The 18,438-nt window shown below is 32.4% G+C and overlaps 1 protein-coding gene across 1 annotated transcript; it reads left to right on the top strand.

Annotated features, from left to right (window-relative positions):
• Positions 1–61: 61 nt before the first annotated feature.
• pir (pirin) lies at positions 62–18,183 on the top strand. Its single transcript, XM_056468142.1, has 9 exons — positions 62–386; positions 517–609; positions 7,094–7,174; positions 10,074–10,280; positions 12,819–12,903; positions 14,430–14,474; positions 15,130–15,212; positions 15,299–15,365; positions 17,574–18,183. Exons 1-9 carry the CDS (start codon positions 294–296, stop codon positions 17,690–17,692), a joined length of 873 nt encoding a protein of 290 aa, XP_056324117.1. The 5' UTR covers positions 62–293; the 3' UTR covers positions 17,693–18,183.
• Positions 18,184–18,438: the final 255 nt, after the last annotated feature.

Raw genomic sequence — 18,438 nt, 5'->3', positions numbered from 1 at the left:
CACAGTCACTGTTTTGTGGCTGACAATATTGCATAGTCATTGTGACTTGCACTGCCCCTTTAAATAATCCGAATCTGAAGACATGTCATGTGTAAAGGAAGTAAGCCATGGCAAACCCAAAACGTCAACACAGTATAAAAACACACCTGTCGTAGCATGAACTATACAGTAAGAGCGAATAATATTGTGTCTAAATCTAAATAAGCGTCTTGATCAGTCTCGGTGTATTTGGACACTCGCAAACTGAGAACTGAAGCTAAATATTGTGATCATAGGGAGATATAAAGGTGTTTATGATGATCAGAAAAGTTTCTAAGGTCGTTTTGAGCGTCGAACAGTCTGAAGGAGTCGGGGCTCGAGTTCGCAGGAGTATTGGACGGAGGGAGGTACGTTTTATTCTGATTTCAGCATCATTACTATTACGGGTTTGACATGCATGTTGTTGTTGTTGTTGTAACTTACTATTATTTAAAATGCATGTTAACTGTAATGCACAAAATTAATTATGTTTTTCAGCTGAAGAATCTGGACCCTTTCTTGATGCTGGATGAATTCTGTATCGCCAAACCAGCTGGTTTTCCTGATCATCCTCACCGTGGATTTGAGACGGTAAGCTATTTACCAGGAGCAAAGAAGCTATTAGATCGATAACGTATACATTCTGAATCACCACACTGCTGCGAGTGGAAATGGCGACACTTGTTGTCAAATCGATGACATTAAATTAAGTAAGTGGTCTACTAATATCACTAGCGAGTAATTTAAAGTTGTTTAAATTCAGAACAATACCCTATCTTCCACCAGAGGGCGTGTGGTGTATCATATCATGTCTCATAAAACGATTTTCTTATTTGGATGTATTCAACTCTCATTTATTTTTTTGTCCTAAGAACACACTGGTACAGGTCAGTGTTTAATTGTATAAATCTATTAGGCGCCTTATTTTTCTGACATACAGTAAGAAACCTGTTCACAGATAAATTCGCAATGACAAACGGCTGTGATTAGTTCTCGCATAACATCGATGATAAAAGTAACGCGTACAGCATGATGACAGTTTCCTGTCCTCATGAACGGTGTTTATACTGCAGCCTGAAGGATTACATATTACATTTTCCACCTAATTAATGACATTGAATGTCTTCAACATTAATTTAATAGAAAATACAAGAAAAAAAGGGGGAATTTGTCATCAAAATTAGAGAGTAGATACACCACTTTGTCCACTAGAGGGCTCGCAGGTTCTTAAAAATTTAGCCAAAGTTTTAGGGCAGAAAACTTTTAGATTTTAGGGTCATGTGTATGTTAGCTTTGATAATGTCTATTTGTTAATGCACTACAAAAACGACGTAAAAAATTCACTTTTAGCAGGCATGTGTTTAACTTGTTATTACCATGTTATAACTTATCCCTACTGGAAAATCCAGCTAATACCAACTCAAGCTGGTCAACCAGCTAAAACCAGCTTTACTCAGCTAATAACCAGCTTGAACCAGCTACCCGTTTAAGCTGGTACTACCTGGATTTTTCAGTAGGGATATATATATATATATATATATATATATATATATATATATATATATATATATATATATATATATATATATAATATATATATATATATATATATATATATGTGGTTAAATAATATTGTCTCATCAAACAATGCACAAATATGTTATTGCTTGACCACAATGGGTAATTATGTCATTTTGTTTAGAACAGGGGTTTTCAGCCCGCAACCCCCAATAATCACCTCAAAGAATATAATATAATGATTTTAATATAATGTAATCACCCTAGGGGTCGCAAAAAAATGATGTCTATGATGATAATGTTGTCATCTATTGGCTACTGTAAAACAATGCAAGTGTTATTATAATTATAGATAAATAAAAAGATCTGTTGGGGCAAATGTTGAGATTGCCTTGAGAAAGCCTTATGTCTGAATGTGTGAAGTGTTTATCAGTTTGAAAGTATTCAAGTAAATATTCCGACCCCCACTTTGGGAACCACTGGGTTAGAATATAGAATATTCATAATGGTGGGCGATTTGGCCTAAAATCAAAATCTCGAGTAATTGAACATTTTAACTCGACTATGATTAATGAACGATTATTTTTATTTATTTATTTATTTTTTTGCCCTCATAGTTCACTGACAGGTTTTGTACCTTAAATATGCTCACATATTACAAGCAAGAGATTTTTGAATGAAGGGTGCATTACTGGATTTTAAAATAATTAAAGGAAACACACACTATCTACTATCTATGATTATTTATTGATCATCAGTGTTAAACAACTGAAATTAAAACACACATTGCCTAAAACAGTCACTTTTTTCTTATAGAAAAGTGAAAATAAATAACTTGCACAACTAAATAAATAATTTTTAATGTTTTTTATATTAAAAGTAAAAAATAAGCAGCATCTCTTCTAAATAAAATAAAGTAATATCATCAATGTGGTGCAAAGAAAGACTTAAGAATGGGTCCATTTTCCTACTTGACCAGAGATCAGATGTGGCTGCAAAGTGGCCACAGTGATATAAATTAGCCTCAGACTTAAGAGCAGGGTTACGTGACTCCACACACAGTAGGGAAAGTAATTACTTTTCGATTAATCGCACAGTCCTCTGGTAACTTTATGGTAGCATTCATGTGCATTCAATTCACAAATAAAATACTTTTTTTCCCCACATGTACACAACGTCATTCTTTCTTTCTTTTATTTCATTTCTTTTTTCTTTCTTTCTTTCTTTCTTATTTTCTTTCTTTCTTACTTTCTTTCTTTCTTTCTTTCTTTCTTTCTTTCTTTTTTCTTTCTGTCCTTCTCAATTTTTTTCTTTATTTCATTTCTTTCTTTCTTAATATTTTTCTTTATTTTCTTTCTTTCTTCTTTCTTTCTTTCTTTCTTTCTTTCTTTCTTTCTTTCTTTCTTTCTTTCTTTCTTAATTTTCTTTATTTCATTTCTTTTTTCTTTCTTTCTTTCTTTCTTTCTTTCTTTCTTTCTTTCTTTCTTAATTTTCTTAATTTTATTTCTTTTTTCTTTCTGTCCTTCTTAATTTTTTTCTTTATTTCATTTCTTCTTACTTTCTTTCTTATCTTCTTTCTTTTTTCTTTCTTTCTTTCTTAATTTTCTTAATTTTATTCTTTTTTCTTTCTTTCTTAATTTTTTTTCCTAATTTTATTTCTTTTTTCTTTCTTTCTTAATTTTTTTCTTTATTTCATTTCTTCTTACTTTCTTTCTTATCTTCTTTCTTTTTTCTTTCTTTCTTTACTTCTTTCTTTCTTTCTTTTTTCTTTACTTCTTTCTTTCTTTCTTATTTTCTTTCTTTCTTATTTTCTTTCTTTCTTTCTTTCTTTCTTTCTTTCTTTCTTTCTTTCTTTCTTTCTTTCTTTATTTCTTTATTTTCTTTCTTTCTTTCTTTCTTTCTTTCTTTCTTTCTTCTTTCTTTCTTTCTTTCTTTCTTTCTTTCTCTATTTTCTTTCTTTCTCTATTTTCTTTCTTTCTTTCTTTTCTTCTTTCTTTCTTTCTCTTTCTTTCTTTCTTTCTTTCTTTTCTTTCCTTCTTTCTTTCTTTCTTTCTTTCTTTCTTTTTCTTAAGAACCCCTTTAACACGATAGTACGCCAGCCCTTTAACACGATAGTACGCCACAAAGAAATTGAAATCATCTCTGGCAGTTTAAATCCTCAAGTACTGTTTGCACAGTGTTTCAGGATGTACGGTCATTAAAAACGCTTCCTTCAAATTGACAGTGTTTTGGCCAGAACCAGTGCTGAGAATGTTTTCTGAAACTTGACTAGAGAAAAGCCGATCAACTCACTTTGCCTCCGAGTTAGTCTCTTTGATTATTTATTTACAACATCTGATGTAGCCATTTGTTTACTCACAGTTTGGCAAAGTCTCTGGCACAAACCGTCCCTATGGAAAGTAGGTCTGTGCGACTGTGGAAATCATTAAGACTTGTTTATGGGTTTGAAGTCATCAATTGCCAGCACTTTAATCTCAAACTCTATAGAGAATGACTCACTCTGTGTGTCACCTTCTTTCATGAATGGATTTTTCTTCCAATATTTGTAAGCATAATTGAGAGATTTGCCTGGAAAGTGACTCATTAAGTGAGCACTCTCGAGCCAAATCCTGTAAAAAAGAAACATTTATTCTCTCTCTGGTAATTTGTTATGCAGAGATGTAAAACACACACAAACAATATACAACAGACTTTGGTCAAGATAGATGCAAATTAAAACGAGACTGTGAGGGATGAAAATGTACTTTCTAGAGGTTTAATTCAGGCAGAATCAGCGTCTTTTTGCCTGAGAAATGCAGGTGTGCTTGCTGTGAGTGGCCATGTGACCCTCAGATCACAGCTGTGCTTCAAGATCACAGGCTGCCTGTGGCCATGGGTCAAGCAGACCTCAAAAGTCAAACGCTGACCTTGTACCCTGCCTCCTGCATCACACTGAGAGTAACATTGTCTGGATGGGAGATTACATACAATATGTCCACTCTGTATATCGGACCATCTGAGCTCACCATTCAGATTCAGTTTTTCTTTTCAGACACATTAGCAATTATTCACATTTACATTCATGCACTTTTATCCAATGCGACTTACATTGCATTGAAGGCACACATTTAATCAATTACACAAACACAATCAATAATCTTGTTGTGCTAAAGGCATAGTTCACAGAAGAATGGAAAGTTTTGGTCCCATTTTATTTTAAAGGTGCAGTAGATCGCCTTCAGAAACATTTTTTTTGTTGTGCTGGTTGAAAGTCTCTTCACATTCCAATAGTAATGATTAAAGTAAATGATCTAAATGTATTTATATGTATTTTTATATTCTGGGTAAGGCATAAGACTAAAAAATGTTCATCCAATTAAAATTTGTCGGGCTGACAATTCCCATAACACGACACATGCACACGAGAGAGTGAGAGCAGTAAAATCAAATGCTGAATCAAAACTTTAAAATCCTGAATCAATATTGGAGTTACTTTTGCACGCTGGAGGAAGGATGACATGGCTGAAGTATTCCTTTTAGACAGTTAATGTCATGTTTTAAAAGTATTTAAGTCACGCAAAGCTTGTGTAGATTTTGCTTTTTTACAAATGGGTTATATGCACAGTAGTGTTTAGTCACATCAATCTTTCACTGGAAGATTTCAGTGGCTGTTTTAAATATTTAATAAGGGACCTTTTACACCATCGATAATGTAGATTTTGATTTAGTTTACAAACAAAACATTAGTAAATAGCGCTATTCTGCGTAGCCTGCTTTTTTGAGGTGAAGTTGGTTTTATATTCACATTGGTTCATTTTTAAAAAATGACAACCTGAACGCGCTCCCTATATTTTTTTTAACATGCTACCCTGAATGTTTAATCTGAAATAACATGCAAGTATGGCTTTGTAATAAGTAATAAGTGTAATTCCTGCATGCCACCAGCCAAGCACTAAGCATACAGTTGTCGCTTAAGAACAAAGCGCGTGAGAGAGTGAGACCTGCGATCCTTGCATGCATGAAATATTGCACATTATGACAAGTTTTGCTTGTTACACAACTGAAAACGTGTTAGATATAATACAGTTTTTCGTTAAGAATTGTAGTATTACTATACACTGTAGTATTACTATAATTGTAGTAGTACTATAAAGTTTCCAAACAGGGGAATGACATGATCTAGTGGGTCTCTGTCATCTTTAAGGTGCGCGATTGTGATTTCAGGAGGTGTGGCTTTGGATGGCAGAGGAGGGACTGTTTCAAAGAAATTCTGCAAACAGAGCATTTTGGCAGATTACCTACTGCACCTTTAAGTGGCCATACCTTATCTGTACTTTCATTGAAATGAATAATTTGTTACAATGTGCTTAATACTTATTGTGCACATACACAATTTTACATCGTACTTATTACATTTATTAATACATTGTACTTTATTAGATGTATTAAATAATTACATCTGTAATTAATTTCTGTAATTACATTTGATAATCAGATGACTAGTCTGATGAAGAGCCGTGTGCTTGAATAGTTACACGCTTTGTGTCAGCCTTTTTTAATTTAATAAATTAGCATTTTTGGAGGTTTGGTGTTGCCGCCTTTTTGAATACATATTTTGCACTTTTTGCATTTGGCTGAGCACCCAATTAAAAGTGATGTGTGTGCTTTTGTACATTTTTTTCATAATCAGGTGACCATCCCATACACCTGAAAATCTACTGTACCTATACCAACAAACCCGTCCCTAACCCTACCTGTATCCCACCTCAAAAGCACCAGAAGTGCTCTGTGTTCTACTTAAATACACAGTAAGAACATTGTATTTATGTTTTGATGCAAGTACATAGTAGAAAAGGGCATCTAATATAAAGTGGAACCCAATATTCTAATATTTATTCACCCTCAAGTGGTTACAAATCTTTCGGAGAAATTTTAAAGAAAGCTGGAAACCTGTAAACATTGACATGCATAGTAGGAAAAACAAATACCATTAAAGTCAATGGTTGCAGGTTTATAGCTTTCTTCAAACTATCTTCTTTTGTGTTCAACAGAAAAAAGAAATTTGAAACAGGTCTTGAACAATAAAGGGTGAGTAAATGATGACAGGATATTCAGTTTTGGGTGAACTGTCCATTTATGTCTCATGCTGTGTCTTGGCAGAACTATGTATAAAAGACCTTTAGGAGTGATTTATATAAAAATCTATATCTATATTTTAGTTTACTGTAGCATTTCAATCAAATGTTTATTTGAACGCCCATATGATAAAGTAAATCTGTTTTTTGCATTTAACTTTATAGTCCATCAGGACATTGCCAAAACCCCTTGAACATAAACCTTTTGTGTCTACTCTGTAAACACAGGGCCTGAAATATGTTTCACCTTTCACCTGTACAATTCCTGACATGTTTATTTTCCTCTAAATGAATGTCAAGTTGATGACTTTTCCATACTTACTGTCTTTTGCGTCAATATTTCTCTAAGGAGCTCCTGCATACTCGACTATTTAAACTTCACATCTGAGAGTTTTTGTTTGGTAAAACTGTGTGTGGTTAAAACCATTTGCTTTTTTGCACAGGTAACATACTTGTTGAGTGGAGTAACTGCCCATGAAGACTCCTGCGGTCACAGCGGGAAGCTGGAATCGGGAGACCTTCAGGTAGAACATCCATAAACCTGCTTAACATCTCTTGAAATAATTAAAGCAGTACTTGAAGTGTGGTTATTCTTACCATTTTATGGTGAATGTATGCACAAATCCAGCCATTTAATTAGTAATGCTAAATATTTACTCAGATTGCTTAAGTAAATTTGCAGTGCTGACAAAAAGGTTTGTTTAAAATGTCTTGAAATGCTGAAACATTGCTTAAAGACACTATGTATTTTTCATCATTAGACGGCACGTATTCACAACAAACAAAGGCAAAAGCATGTCGCTAGTTAAAATAGCTTATTGTTTCAACATTCTAGATTCAAGCATTCTTTGAAACATTTGGGATAATTTAAGTATTAGTCAGCAAAATATATAAAACTGTTCTAGTGGTATATATATATATATATATATATATATATATATATATATATATATATATATATATATATATATATTATATATATATATATATATATATATATATATATATATATATATATATATATATATATATATATATATATATATATATATATATATCCAAAAACCACTAGAACAGTTTTATATATTTTTTTACATATTATTATATATTATATTTTATATATTATATATTATATATATATATATATATATATATATATATATATATATATATATATATATACATACATATTTTTTATTTTATTGAGTTTTCAAAAGAAAATACATATATAATTTACATAATCTCTCATACAAAAAAAGAGACTTACAGATCTTGCATATGCTTTGTATTTTCCTCCCTTTAACAACAACAACAATAAACAGTAAAACATGGGGAGCTACAAATCCTTTAAAAGATTTACTTTAAAGAAGAAAAGATATATATTTAGCCAGATAATATTACATTTAAAAGTTACAATTCAAGAAAAATCTGGGCATATTGGTGAAATCTTCTCAATCCATTTACTACAAATTAGAAAAAAAGTATTCCGTCTGTGCTCTTAATGAAAAAGATTTTTCCATGACATATATAATGTGCACTTTATCAATCTATTCTTTAACTGTAGGTGACTCTAATTTTAACCATTATTTGAAATTACTTTTTTTACCAGCTGACAGAAGAATAAATAACAGTTTCTTGTCTTTAAAAATAAATCCATCTAAATCTATATTACCTAAATAGAAAGATTCACAAGTGAAGACAATCTCTACTTTAAAAATAGCGTCTAAATGTATGGTTTTTGGATATTTTAATAAAAAAAAAATCATACATACTATGCCTTTAAGGTGCCAATATTGCAGGGCATAACTTAGTAATTGCAAAAGTAATCCACACAATTATGAATTTGTGGACAAACCCCACCAATTTCAACTGTAATACAAATATATGCATATATAAAATGCAAGTTAAAATGCACATTTTACCAATTGACAAAAGAAGTTTGCTTAACATTTTTCAAAACAATAGTTAAGATGTAGTTTTTATTTGCGTTCAGCCATTTTTGTATGATGAAATCCTGTGATTTTAACAGTAATCCACAAAATTGCGAATTTTACAAAAGATTAACTTAGATGTTTCAGTGTTTCAGATGGGTTCACACTGTTAAACACAGCAGGTTTTCTTAATGTCTCTCTAAAACCGATAAAACATTATTTAATGCCATGTAATGTATATGTATGTAGGTGAAATCCAGTGATTTCAATAGTAATCCGCACACATTTGTAATGGGTTCAAATTGGTCATGTAAATTCCCTGTGATGACAAAAATGTGACATTTGCAAGAACTGTGCATCATGTATCATTACACCATTGACTATTGACTATTTTGCCTGCAAAATGTCAGTAAAATGTTGCTAATTAGAATGTAAACTGAAAGGGATAGTTTACCAAAAATGTTATCTCCATCATCATTTACTCACCCTTCACTTATTCAAAAAAGGTATTTGAGTTGTTTCTTCTGTTGAACACAAAACATATTTTAAAGAATTCAGTTTGATGCCACCCACTGACAAAACCAGTCAGTTTTGTCAAAAGTTTGTTATAGACAAAACCACCAAAATCAGTCAGTGGATACTATCAACCAGCATTTTTCAAAATATCTTCTTTTGTGTTCAACAGAAATGGATTAAAATGTATTAAAACCACACAAGGTAGTCAAATAGTGATACAAATAAAATTTTTGGGTGAGCTAAGTTATAGACTAAATATCTGTATTAAGTGCTGTTAAAGTGTAAGCCACCATTCTTACTGTTTCATATTCTAAGCTGTAAAAATAGATAGCAAATTTTAAAATGTCAAAACAATTACAATTAAATCCTTAATGAAATCTATTTAAGTTTAATAGGTAGTTATATTCAAGCACACACACATTGGCCAAATGGACTAGGAGCTAGTATGTCTGTAGGGCACTTCCTGAGTTTGAGTTTTCCTGTGCCGTAAAGCTGTCTCCCGTTCTCCCTGGTCAGTGAGAGAATGTTTTAATGGGTCTTTAATATGTCTGTAGCCCTCACTACTTTAACTACATCTTGCACCCAACCTCCAGCTACTGAGGTGAAACTGTGTCACCATTAAACACTCGGGGACTCCCTAATAATACAAAGAGCACAAGCTGTGAAAAAGCTTCTGAGTGTTTATGGCTATAGCTCCCCAAAAAGTCTGCTAAACTTCAGTACAAATGGAAATTTCCACTGAGAAAGAAAGAGGATAACAAAACGTAGCCCATTAGGTATATTAATCTGTTGTTGTAAAGCTGAAATAGAAGCTCATAAAGGTTTTGTATGCACAACATGAAGATGACATTAAACAGTTTATTCCTACAACTTAGATTCAGATATTCAGATTCCTACAACTTAGTTTTGCAATTGGGAGAGTAAATCATTTGTTTCCTTTCTTACTTCGATAAATGGTCGCTTTCTGTTGTGTAAGTGGATGACTGCAGGTCGTGGGGTGATTCATGCTGAGATGCCTGTGTCGGATGGACGCATTCATGGCCTTCAGCTTTGGGTAAACCTGAAAAGCACAGATAAGATGGTGGAGCCTCAGTACCAAGAGCTGAAGAACAAGGAGATTCCTAAACCTAGCAAGGAAGGAGTCACTGTGACCGTCATCTCTGGTGAAGCTCTTGGAGTGAAGGTATTTGTTTTAAAGTACAAGCTACAATCATGGTGTTTTATTAAGCTTGTGGTAATAGAAACCGCGAAATACAGTGGAGCTCTAAGTTTCATTATTAAAAGTGTGTAATCTTGTTTAAATCATCCATGTTAGCTTACAGTGCTTCCCACAGGTTTAAAATATACTTGTGGTGGTAGCCGGATTGAAGCACGCATAAATGTTCAACTACATGCAACAAACAAAACAACTATATTTTTATTTATTATGACACTGTTTATTAAAAGTGTAGATTATTTGAATAAGTCAAATTAGTTGATTAGCCATTTCTAATGGTGTACAAATATTTTGCAGCCATTATATTTTGTTCTCTCAGAGTATATGGTAGTTGTCTATGTATGGGAAGCACTGGCTTAAGTCTATAACTCAGAAAATCTAATAGATTCAAAAGATTGAATCAAAATATATGACTGATTCATCCAGTAATGAAACAAGTGTTTGTGATTGAATCATACCATTTTTAAATATTATATTATTATTGTTTTGATAAGTTGGAATGTGATTAAAATCTTGATTTATGTTTTAAACAAACAAGTAAAATGTGATTAAGTTTATCCTGAATCATGCAGCCCTATACAGAATGATTTCCACCAAATCATAAAAAAATCATAAAATGTTGTACTTTTATAGCAAGTGTCATTTGTTAGTGAATTATTTACTGGAGTTAGGCTATTTCAGTCAAAACTGTGACCAAAATTGGTCTGAATTAGTGGTAAGCGATATATCTAAATTAGAATTATATATATATATATATATATATATATATATATATATATATATATATATATATATATATATATATATATATATATATATATATATATATATATATATATATATATATATATATATATATATATATATATACACACACACACACACACACACAGTTTAAGTCAGAATTATTAGCCCCCTATTGAATTTTTTTTCCCTTTTTAAATATTTTCCAAATGATGTTTAACAGAGCAAGGAAATTTTCACAGTATGTCTGATAATATTTTTTCTTCAGGAGAAAGTCTTGTTTTATTTCGGCTAGAATAAAAGCAGTTTTAAATTTATGAACCATTTTAAGGTCAAAATTATTAGCCTCTTTAAGCAAATTTTTTTGACAGTCTACAGAACAAACCATTGTTATACAATAACTTGCCTAATTACCCTAACCTGCCTTGTTAATCGTATTAATCTAGTTAAGCCTTTAAATGTCACTTTAAGCTGTATAGAAGTGTCTTGAAGAATATCTAATAAAATATTATTAACTGTCATCATGACAAAGATAAAATAAATCAGTTATTAGAAATGAGTTATTAAAACTATTTATAAAAAAGTAATATAATAAAACTCTATAATAAAAGATTAGAAATGTGTTGAACAAATCTTCTGTTAAACATAAATTGGGGAAAAAATATTAAATAATTTAAAATCTTCCTTCTGTAATGATTAACAACTGACGTTATGGAAATTATTTACAAAAAAAGTGTGGGAACCCTGTAGGTGGTGATTCTCTTAGACAAAGATACTTATTTATGAGCCCAGGTTGTTTCTAAATATTTTTTTCCTCCCATAGTTTCCATTCATATTACTCGTTTCACCTGTAATAAATATCCCAAAGCCAGATATGATTTAAAAAGTAGTTTACTGGCTTAAGAAGGTGGAGGTTGGAGCAGTCGTTGTCATTTTTAGATATACTGAAGCATTAATCTGAAATATGGAGGATTTTGCCAGCCAAGAGAGCTGCTTGTTTATCAGGTGATTAAAAAAACAAGCTCTAAGTAATTATTCTGAACTCTCTGAACCAAACTAGTGAGTGGAAAAAAGTAGTCTGTACTCCTCTGTGTGCCTGACACTTGCATCTATTTATCGTCTATAAGTTTGCAAACGTGTTTATATGTCCATCATGTTTACCAGCATATTGAAGCTATTTCCCAGGCTTCTGTCTATGTCATTCCCTTCTATGATTTAAAGCAAAAGTACACAGTCCTGAAGTGACAATGAGATGCTATTATATTTGATCCAAATGTCCAAGTGCTTTGTAAGTGTTCCAGCCAATCATAACGTCCGATTTACAATCTGATCCTGGTCTCCATCGTGTCTAATTGCTGCTGCAAGGGCATCCTATCTCCCTCCTCTCAGACAACAGCAGGAAATTTGGAGCAGGCTTCATTGGAAGTGGTTTTTGTAAAATGTTTTAAATGTAAAATGTGGTCACGGAGGGTTTCTCTAGGGCAGATGGGGTGGATGCGGCGCTGAAGTTAAATGTGGGTCAGCCAAATGCTTAGGCTTACTGGAACCAGATCTGCACTGGAACTCACACACAATGTTTTTACATCTGTTAGAGCTCATAATTTAAACAACATCCAACAATTTCACTTGTTTTTTTAATCTCGTAAAATGGATATGTTATGAATAAAGAACATAAAATGTTGTTGTCACAGTAGTCTTTTGCTGTAAACCGTTATTTTTTCCAGATCATGTTGCGGTATTTACATGTATTTTCTATTTCAGTCAAAGATTTATACGAGGACTCCAACCATGTACCTTGACTTTTTGCTGAAGAAAGGTGCAATTCACACGCAGCCTGTTCCTCAAGGTAAAATGATTATTAAATATTAGTTTTTTCCCCCATGTAAGGGAAGAGGTGTTTTTCCAATAAATCCAAAGTCACTTAGATAAAGTGAAACTCAATGACTCACACGCTTGTCATTTATATTGGTCATTTTCCCCAGAAATGACCAATATATTGGTTTTCATTTTAAAATTGTATGACTGAAAACATCTCAGTTGAAATTTAGGATAAAACAGTATTGCTTCATTTTTGCTTCATCTATTGAGTCACAGTGTCTCATCTTTTGGCTCAACATGCTGAGATACTAAAGCAAAATGTTAAGTAAATAATCCTAATATGATGTGAAGAATATGATTCATTCAGTGCCTATGAATTGTGCTTGTATATTAAGGCTGCACGATATTGGAAAAATACTACAATATTTTATTTTTCTGTGATAAATATTGTGATATGAATACAGTGTCAGAAGATGGTTCGAATCGCTCTATTTGACAGTTTTCTGGGGAGTCTAACAGTATTTGTGTACAGAAATTGAATAATGAAAATGCTAAAAAAAAAAATCTTAGACCAAGTAAAAATATTCTTTAATTTCAGAAGTGAAAAATTATAGTTTTTTGCTTGTTTTAAGGAAATTATCTGCCACTGGGGTAAGTAAAATAATCTTGTTTTCAATTTTCAAAAAGTTTTTTTTATTTTTATTTTTTGCAAAAATCATATAAGTTCCATATAAATACAGTGATTAAATACAATTATGTAGCTCCTGGTCAACTATAATTCAGACTGGATATTGCATATCTTTGTGATGTGACTATTGCGAATGCGCATATTGCGATATCGATGCTAAAACAATAGATTGTGCAGCCCTACTATATATACAGTAGAACATGGACAGAATACACTGCAGTTTTTTGGCATCATTACCGAACATGTTGTACATCAGAAAATGGCCACATAGCATCACTCATGGCTGCTGTATAAAAAAAAATGCTAGTCTCTTCTTTCTGGTTTTACATCCATATGAATTATCAGAATGGGCTCGTGTGAGAAAATGGTGCTAAATAATTTCTTGTTCAAATTGATTGTTTCTCTTTATTGTACCTTAGTGTATCATCAAGAACCATGGGGTATTAATTTTGTTTTGCCTGCATATATATTTTTTGACTCTCAAACACTTAAATGGTTGTAATTCATGAAAACAGACTCAAGTTTGGTCTGTTTATTTTCAATTTAGTATAAAACTAATCTTTAATAAATATTTTACTATGAAGTTTTGATTTTTCACCACATATTATTTAAACTCCACAGAATTTTTATGCATTCTGTAACAAATCAAATTTGGTTACAGAATTATTTGTATCACAAAGCAGACAGAGAATGTGAAACCTTTCCAATAATATGTGTTTTGTCAAGACTGGAAAACTTTGATCGTATAGTAAATTGACGCCACCCCAATGCCAAAAAGTGGTTAAATTTGGATCCATTATGCCTACAATTGGTGCTATTATATAACTGTAGTTGCATTGTTTTTAATTGTAGCATTGCTTTCTCAGGTTGGACAGCTTTCATCTACACCCTCGCAGGTTCTTTATGCACTGGTGAGTTCAAATGAAGACTGTATAAAAAGAAACTTTGTCCTCCTGCAGGCGAATGCACTACCATAGCAGCTTTCTGTCCTTGAAATTCGAGCAGGTGCTTTCTGATTATTTTTCACTTCCTCTCCCTCTCTCTCTGACATCTGACAGACATTCAGACTATTCGTATGATCTTGTGCCAATGGCAACTCTAAACTCTCACATTGAGAAATGAGATTGCCAAAGCAGTGTTTGATATGTTGATTTATCAGATTGATATTGATGATTTCCAGGTTGTAGCAAATTAGGCATGCATTCATTAAACAGTAAATAATCCACCTGCGACTTCAAAAGAGTTTTGAGTTTCATTGTTCTCTGAAATACAATTAGCATAAATCGAGCAGCTGTTGTGAAATGGACTTCTTGAGAAACTATCTACAGTAAGTGGGTGGGATAAGATCTAGGACCATCTTTACTTTACAAAACATATCTCTTTGCTGACATTTATTCTGGTTTGTGGGGTATCTCGTGTTCAACAGCCTTGAGTCAACCTTAAGTTGTTAGCCAAGTCTAGTAATGTAAAATGATCTATGGTGTATGACTAGTTTTATAACATACTTTGTATAGGGTTGTGAATTCATTTTGGCTGGAAACTTATTTTTATTTCAATTCCCCTAAGGCCCAGACAATGATTTGCGGACAATAGAGCCACACCACACGGTGGTTTTGGAAGGTGGTGACTGCGTTAGAATGGAAAACAAGGTTTTTGTTCAACATTTTCTCCAAATTTACTCTGGTTATTGTACCATTTCAGTCAATTAATTATCTTTTACCATTATTATTTTCAGGGTGCTGAGGACTCTCACTTTGTGTTAATTGCTGGCGAACCCATTAATGAGCCTGTAGTTCAACATGGTAAGTTATAATAGTATTTGTTAGTGGTAATATTACACTTTTTTTATTACCAAATATTTGAATAGGGGTTTGAGTCAAATGTAAATGGTAATAAATTGATTTGCTCATTCATTAATCAAATTCATTTATTTGAATGTATCAGTATTTGTAAATTTGTAAATGTATGTATGTATATATTTTTTTATCAAGTTAGGGAACATTTGCATGACAACAGTGTGCTAAAAATGGAAATTGAAAAATGGAACCTTTTCACAAGATGGTTATGAGGCATTTAGTGGTCATCGGCATCTTGAATCATTAAAAGTTTAGAATTTTTCTTTTTTTTTTTTTTTATTTATGTACATTTATAAAGCTATTCTTTGTATTATATCATCTTTGCATCATATTACAAAAAAAATAATTACCACTTACATGAGGGGTTTCTAATGCAGTGTCTAAGGGTAGGACTGTAAATTTAACTTTATTTTTTATTGCAATATTAGAACACAGAACATACATAAGGGCAAAAATATAATATTAAATTGACATAAAAATAAATACAATATGGCGTCACGGTGGTGCAGTGGATAGAATGATCGCCTCACAGCAAGACGGTCACTGGTTCAATTCAATTCAATTCACCTTTATTTGTATAGCGCTTATACAATGTAGATTGTGTCAAAGCAGCTTCACATAAAAGGTAACAGTAAATAGGAACAGTGTAGTTCAGTTTGTAGTGTTTAGGTTCAGTTCAGTTCGAGCCCCGTTTGGGTCAGTTGGCATTTCTGTGTGGAGTTTGCATGTTCTCCCTGTGTTGGCGTGGGTTTTCTCCGGGTGCTCGGGTTTCCCCCACAAGTCCAAAGACATGCGCTTTAAGTAAATAGAATAAGCTAAATTGTGTGTGAAAAGGTGTGTATGGGTGTTTCCCAAGGACATCCACTGCGTAAAACATATGCTGGATAAGTTGGTGGTTCATTCCGCTGTGGCAACCCCAGATTAATAAAGGGACTGAGCCGAAAAGAAAATGAATGAATGAATAAATACAATATAAATATTAAAATAAAAAAATACAATAATGAGCAAAATACAATAATGAGCAAATTAACAATACACCAAATTTTGAAGTCAACTGTATTTTCATCTTTGAATTCCAATTCAATACTCACACTCCGCTTAACAAAAAAGAAAAGATCACCCCAAAATAGTTGAGTATAAATACAATCATACAATAAAATTTTGACATTGTTCTTTCTTCTGGCTGCCATTATCAGTATCACTATATATATGTCTTGATACCATTATCATTGTCTTTATTTATTTTTTGCATTTGAGAAAATAGGAATGCAAAATTATTTGTTATACTCTCCAATTCACTGCGCTCTAGGTTTACCCAACTATGACCCAACTTCTGCTGCTGAGAAACCCAGAAAAGGGTTAATGGAAATTATTGAAGTAAATTATCGAAAGAAAAAAAAAGCCGTATCTTGCATGGGTGGCTAATTGGCAAATCTGCACATATTTAACTGTTCAAAATGCATGCAGTCTTCCATCTTTAATTGAAAACTTTGTCATGTAGTGATATATTAGCATTTTTCAGGGAAACATTTTTCTCTCTGTGGCTTGAATAACGTCTGTATTCTTCAAATAGAGAGCATTAATAACCCTCAAGTGCTGCATCACTTCAAGGAAAACCAACATATCACACATTGGGGGTGACATGTTTAGACAGAAATCCATTAGACAGGCATTAATCATCAAACTGGCAAAACTTGACTTCAAGAGTCAACAAAGTAGATGATTGTTGATCAGTTTGAAGTGCAAATGAAAACAGAAACCTAGATTATACTTTACAAAGACAGCTATAATTATGTATATAATACAGTCTTTACTCAAGCTATGCATGGAGAGATGCTTTTTGCTGAAAAATGCACATATAGGCATATGTGAGTATTGCTCTGTGTCATGATAGATTTTGAACAGTTCTCTTCTGAGTTCTAGACAGACAAGATCTTAGAGAAAAAAACATGTGGTCAAACTGTAAATATGTGCTGTAGCGTTTCATGCAACTGCACTTCTCATCCTATGTACGACCAATTTATTCTGCTTTTTTTACTTTTATTACTTTATTATCTAAATCAACATTAACATATATCCGATATAATTTAAATACAGTAACCTTTGTTGTAATCTTCATACAATTAAAAATTTTTAATTATTTGTTTGTTTCAGGGCCATTTGTCATGAACACACAAGAAGAGATTGACAAGACCATTTCAGACTACAGATCAGCCACTAATGGATTCGAGAGAGCAAAAGTCTGGCAATCAAAGATTGGTCAACAGTTCTAAAGTTTCTGAAAGATCCCTCTCTGAGGGAATATATCTGCTTTGGTGCCTTTACCTTCAGCTACAGCAGCTCCAAACTTACATTATAATATTGAAATTGTACTACTGACATTTATTTTAAAGTAAGATCGTAAGATGTAATGACATTTTAAATAAAGTATTAGTCGTCTTTCTTGTAAGTTTATTAATAGATAATGTGCTCAAGGACACTTTCATACATCAGCAAAAATCCTCTCAGGGCTCAGTGTGTAAAAGTAAATTGAATTTGTTTGTCGGTCCCAATTAGTGTGATGATCGAATATAATACAATGACGCTGATATAATTTATGAGTAACTTAAGGGTCCACAATATGCTTAATATGTAAAATGTTACTCAATATATTGCTGACCATTACGTAGGTCATTTATTCTGATGTATTGCTTAAAATGTATTTTCCTATGTATTTCTGTTTTTGGTTTGTATTATGTCTCTGTATCGGATCACAACATGATTTCCTTGCATAATATCAGTGTCAAGTTTTCTTTTTTCACATCAACCTCAAAGAGTTTCGATCAGCATTTGACCACACAATTTCATAAAAGTGACCATGTTCGGAATCTCCACAAACAATCGGGTAATAGATTCCTTCGACTGCTGATAATAGATTTCTCTGAAGCTTTTAAAGTAAAAGCATTCAGATGGTCCGATAGAGTGTGGGTGCAAAAAGAACGGCACTCACAACCCATTACGCTGCATTAAAGCTCCCTCT

The sequence above is a fragment of the Danio aesculapii genome, chromosome 11 (assembly GCF_903798145.1).
Source record: "Danio aesculapii chromosome 11, fDanAes4.1, whole genome shotgun sequence".
In the NCBI taxonomy this organism is placed as follows: Eukaryota; Metazoa; Chordata; class Actinopteri; order Cypriniformes; family Danionidae; genus Danio; species Danio aesculapii.
This window is presented reverse-complemented; position numbering and strand designations above follow the sequence as displayed.

Excerpts from the sequence above, each read along its gene's own strand:
- pir (XM_056468142.1), top strand. The coding sequence starts at position 294 with ATGATGATCAGAAAAGTTTCTAAGGTCGTTTTGAGCGTCGAACAGTCT. Across the intron at positions 387-516 it reads GGAGTATTGGACGGAGGGAG|CTGAAGAATCTGGACCCTTT; the intron begins GTACGTTTTATT and ends TATGTTTTTCAG. Across the intron at positions 15,366-17,573 it reads TGAGCCTGTAGTTCAACATG|GGCCATTTGTCATGAACACA; the intron begins GTAAGTTATAAT and ends TGTTTGTTTCAG.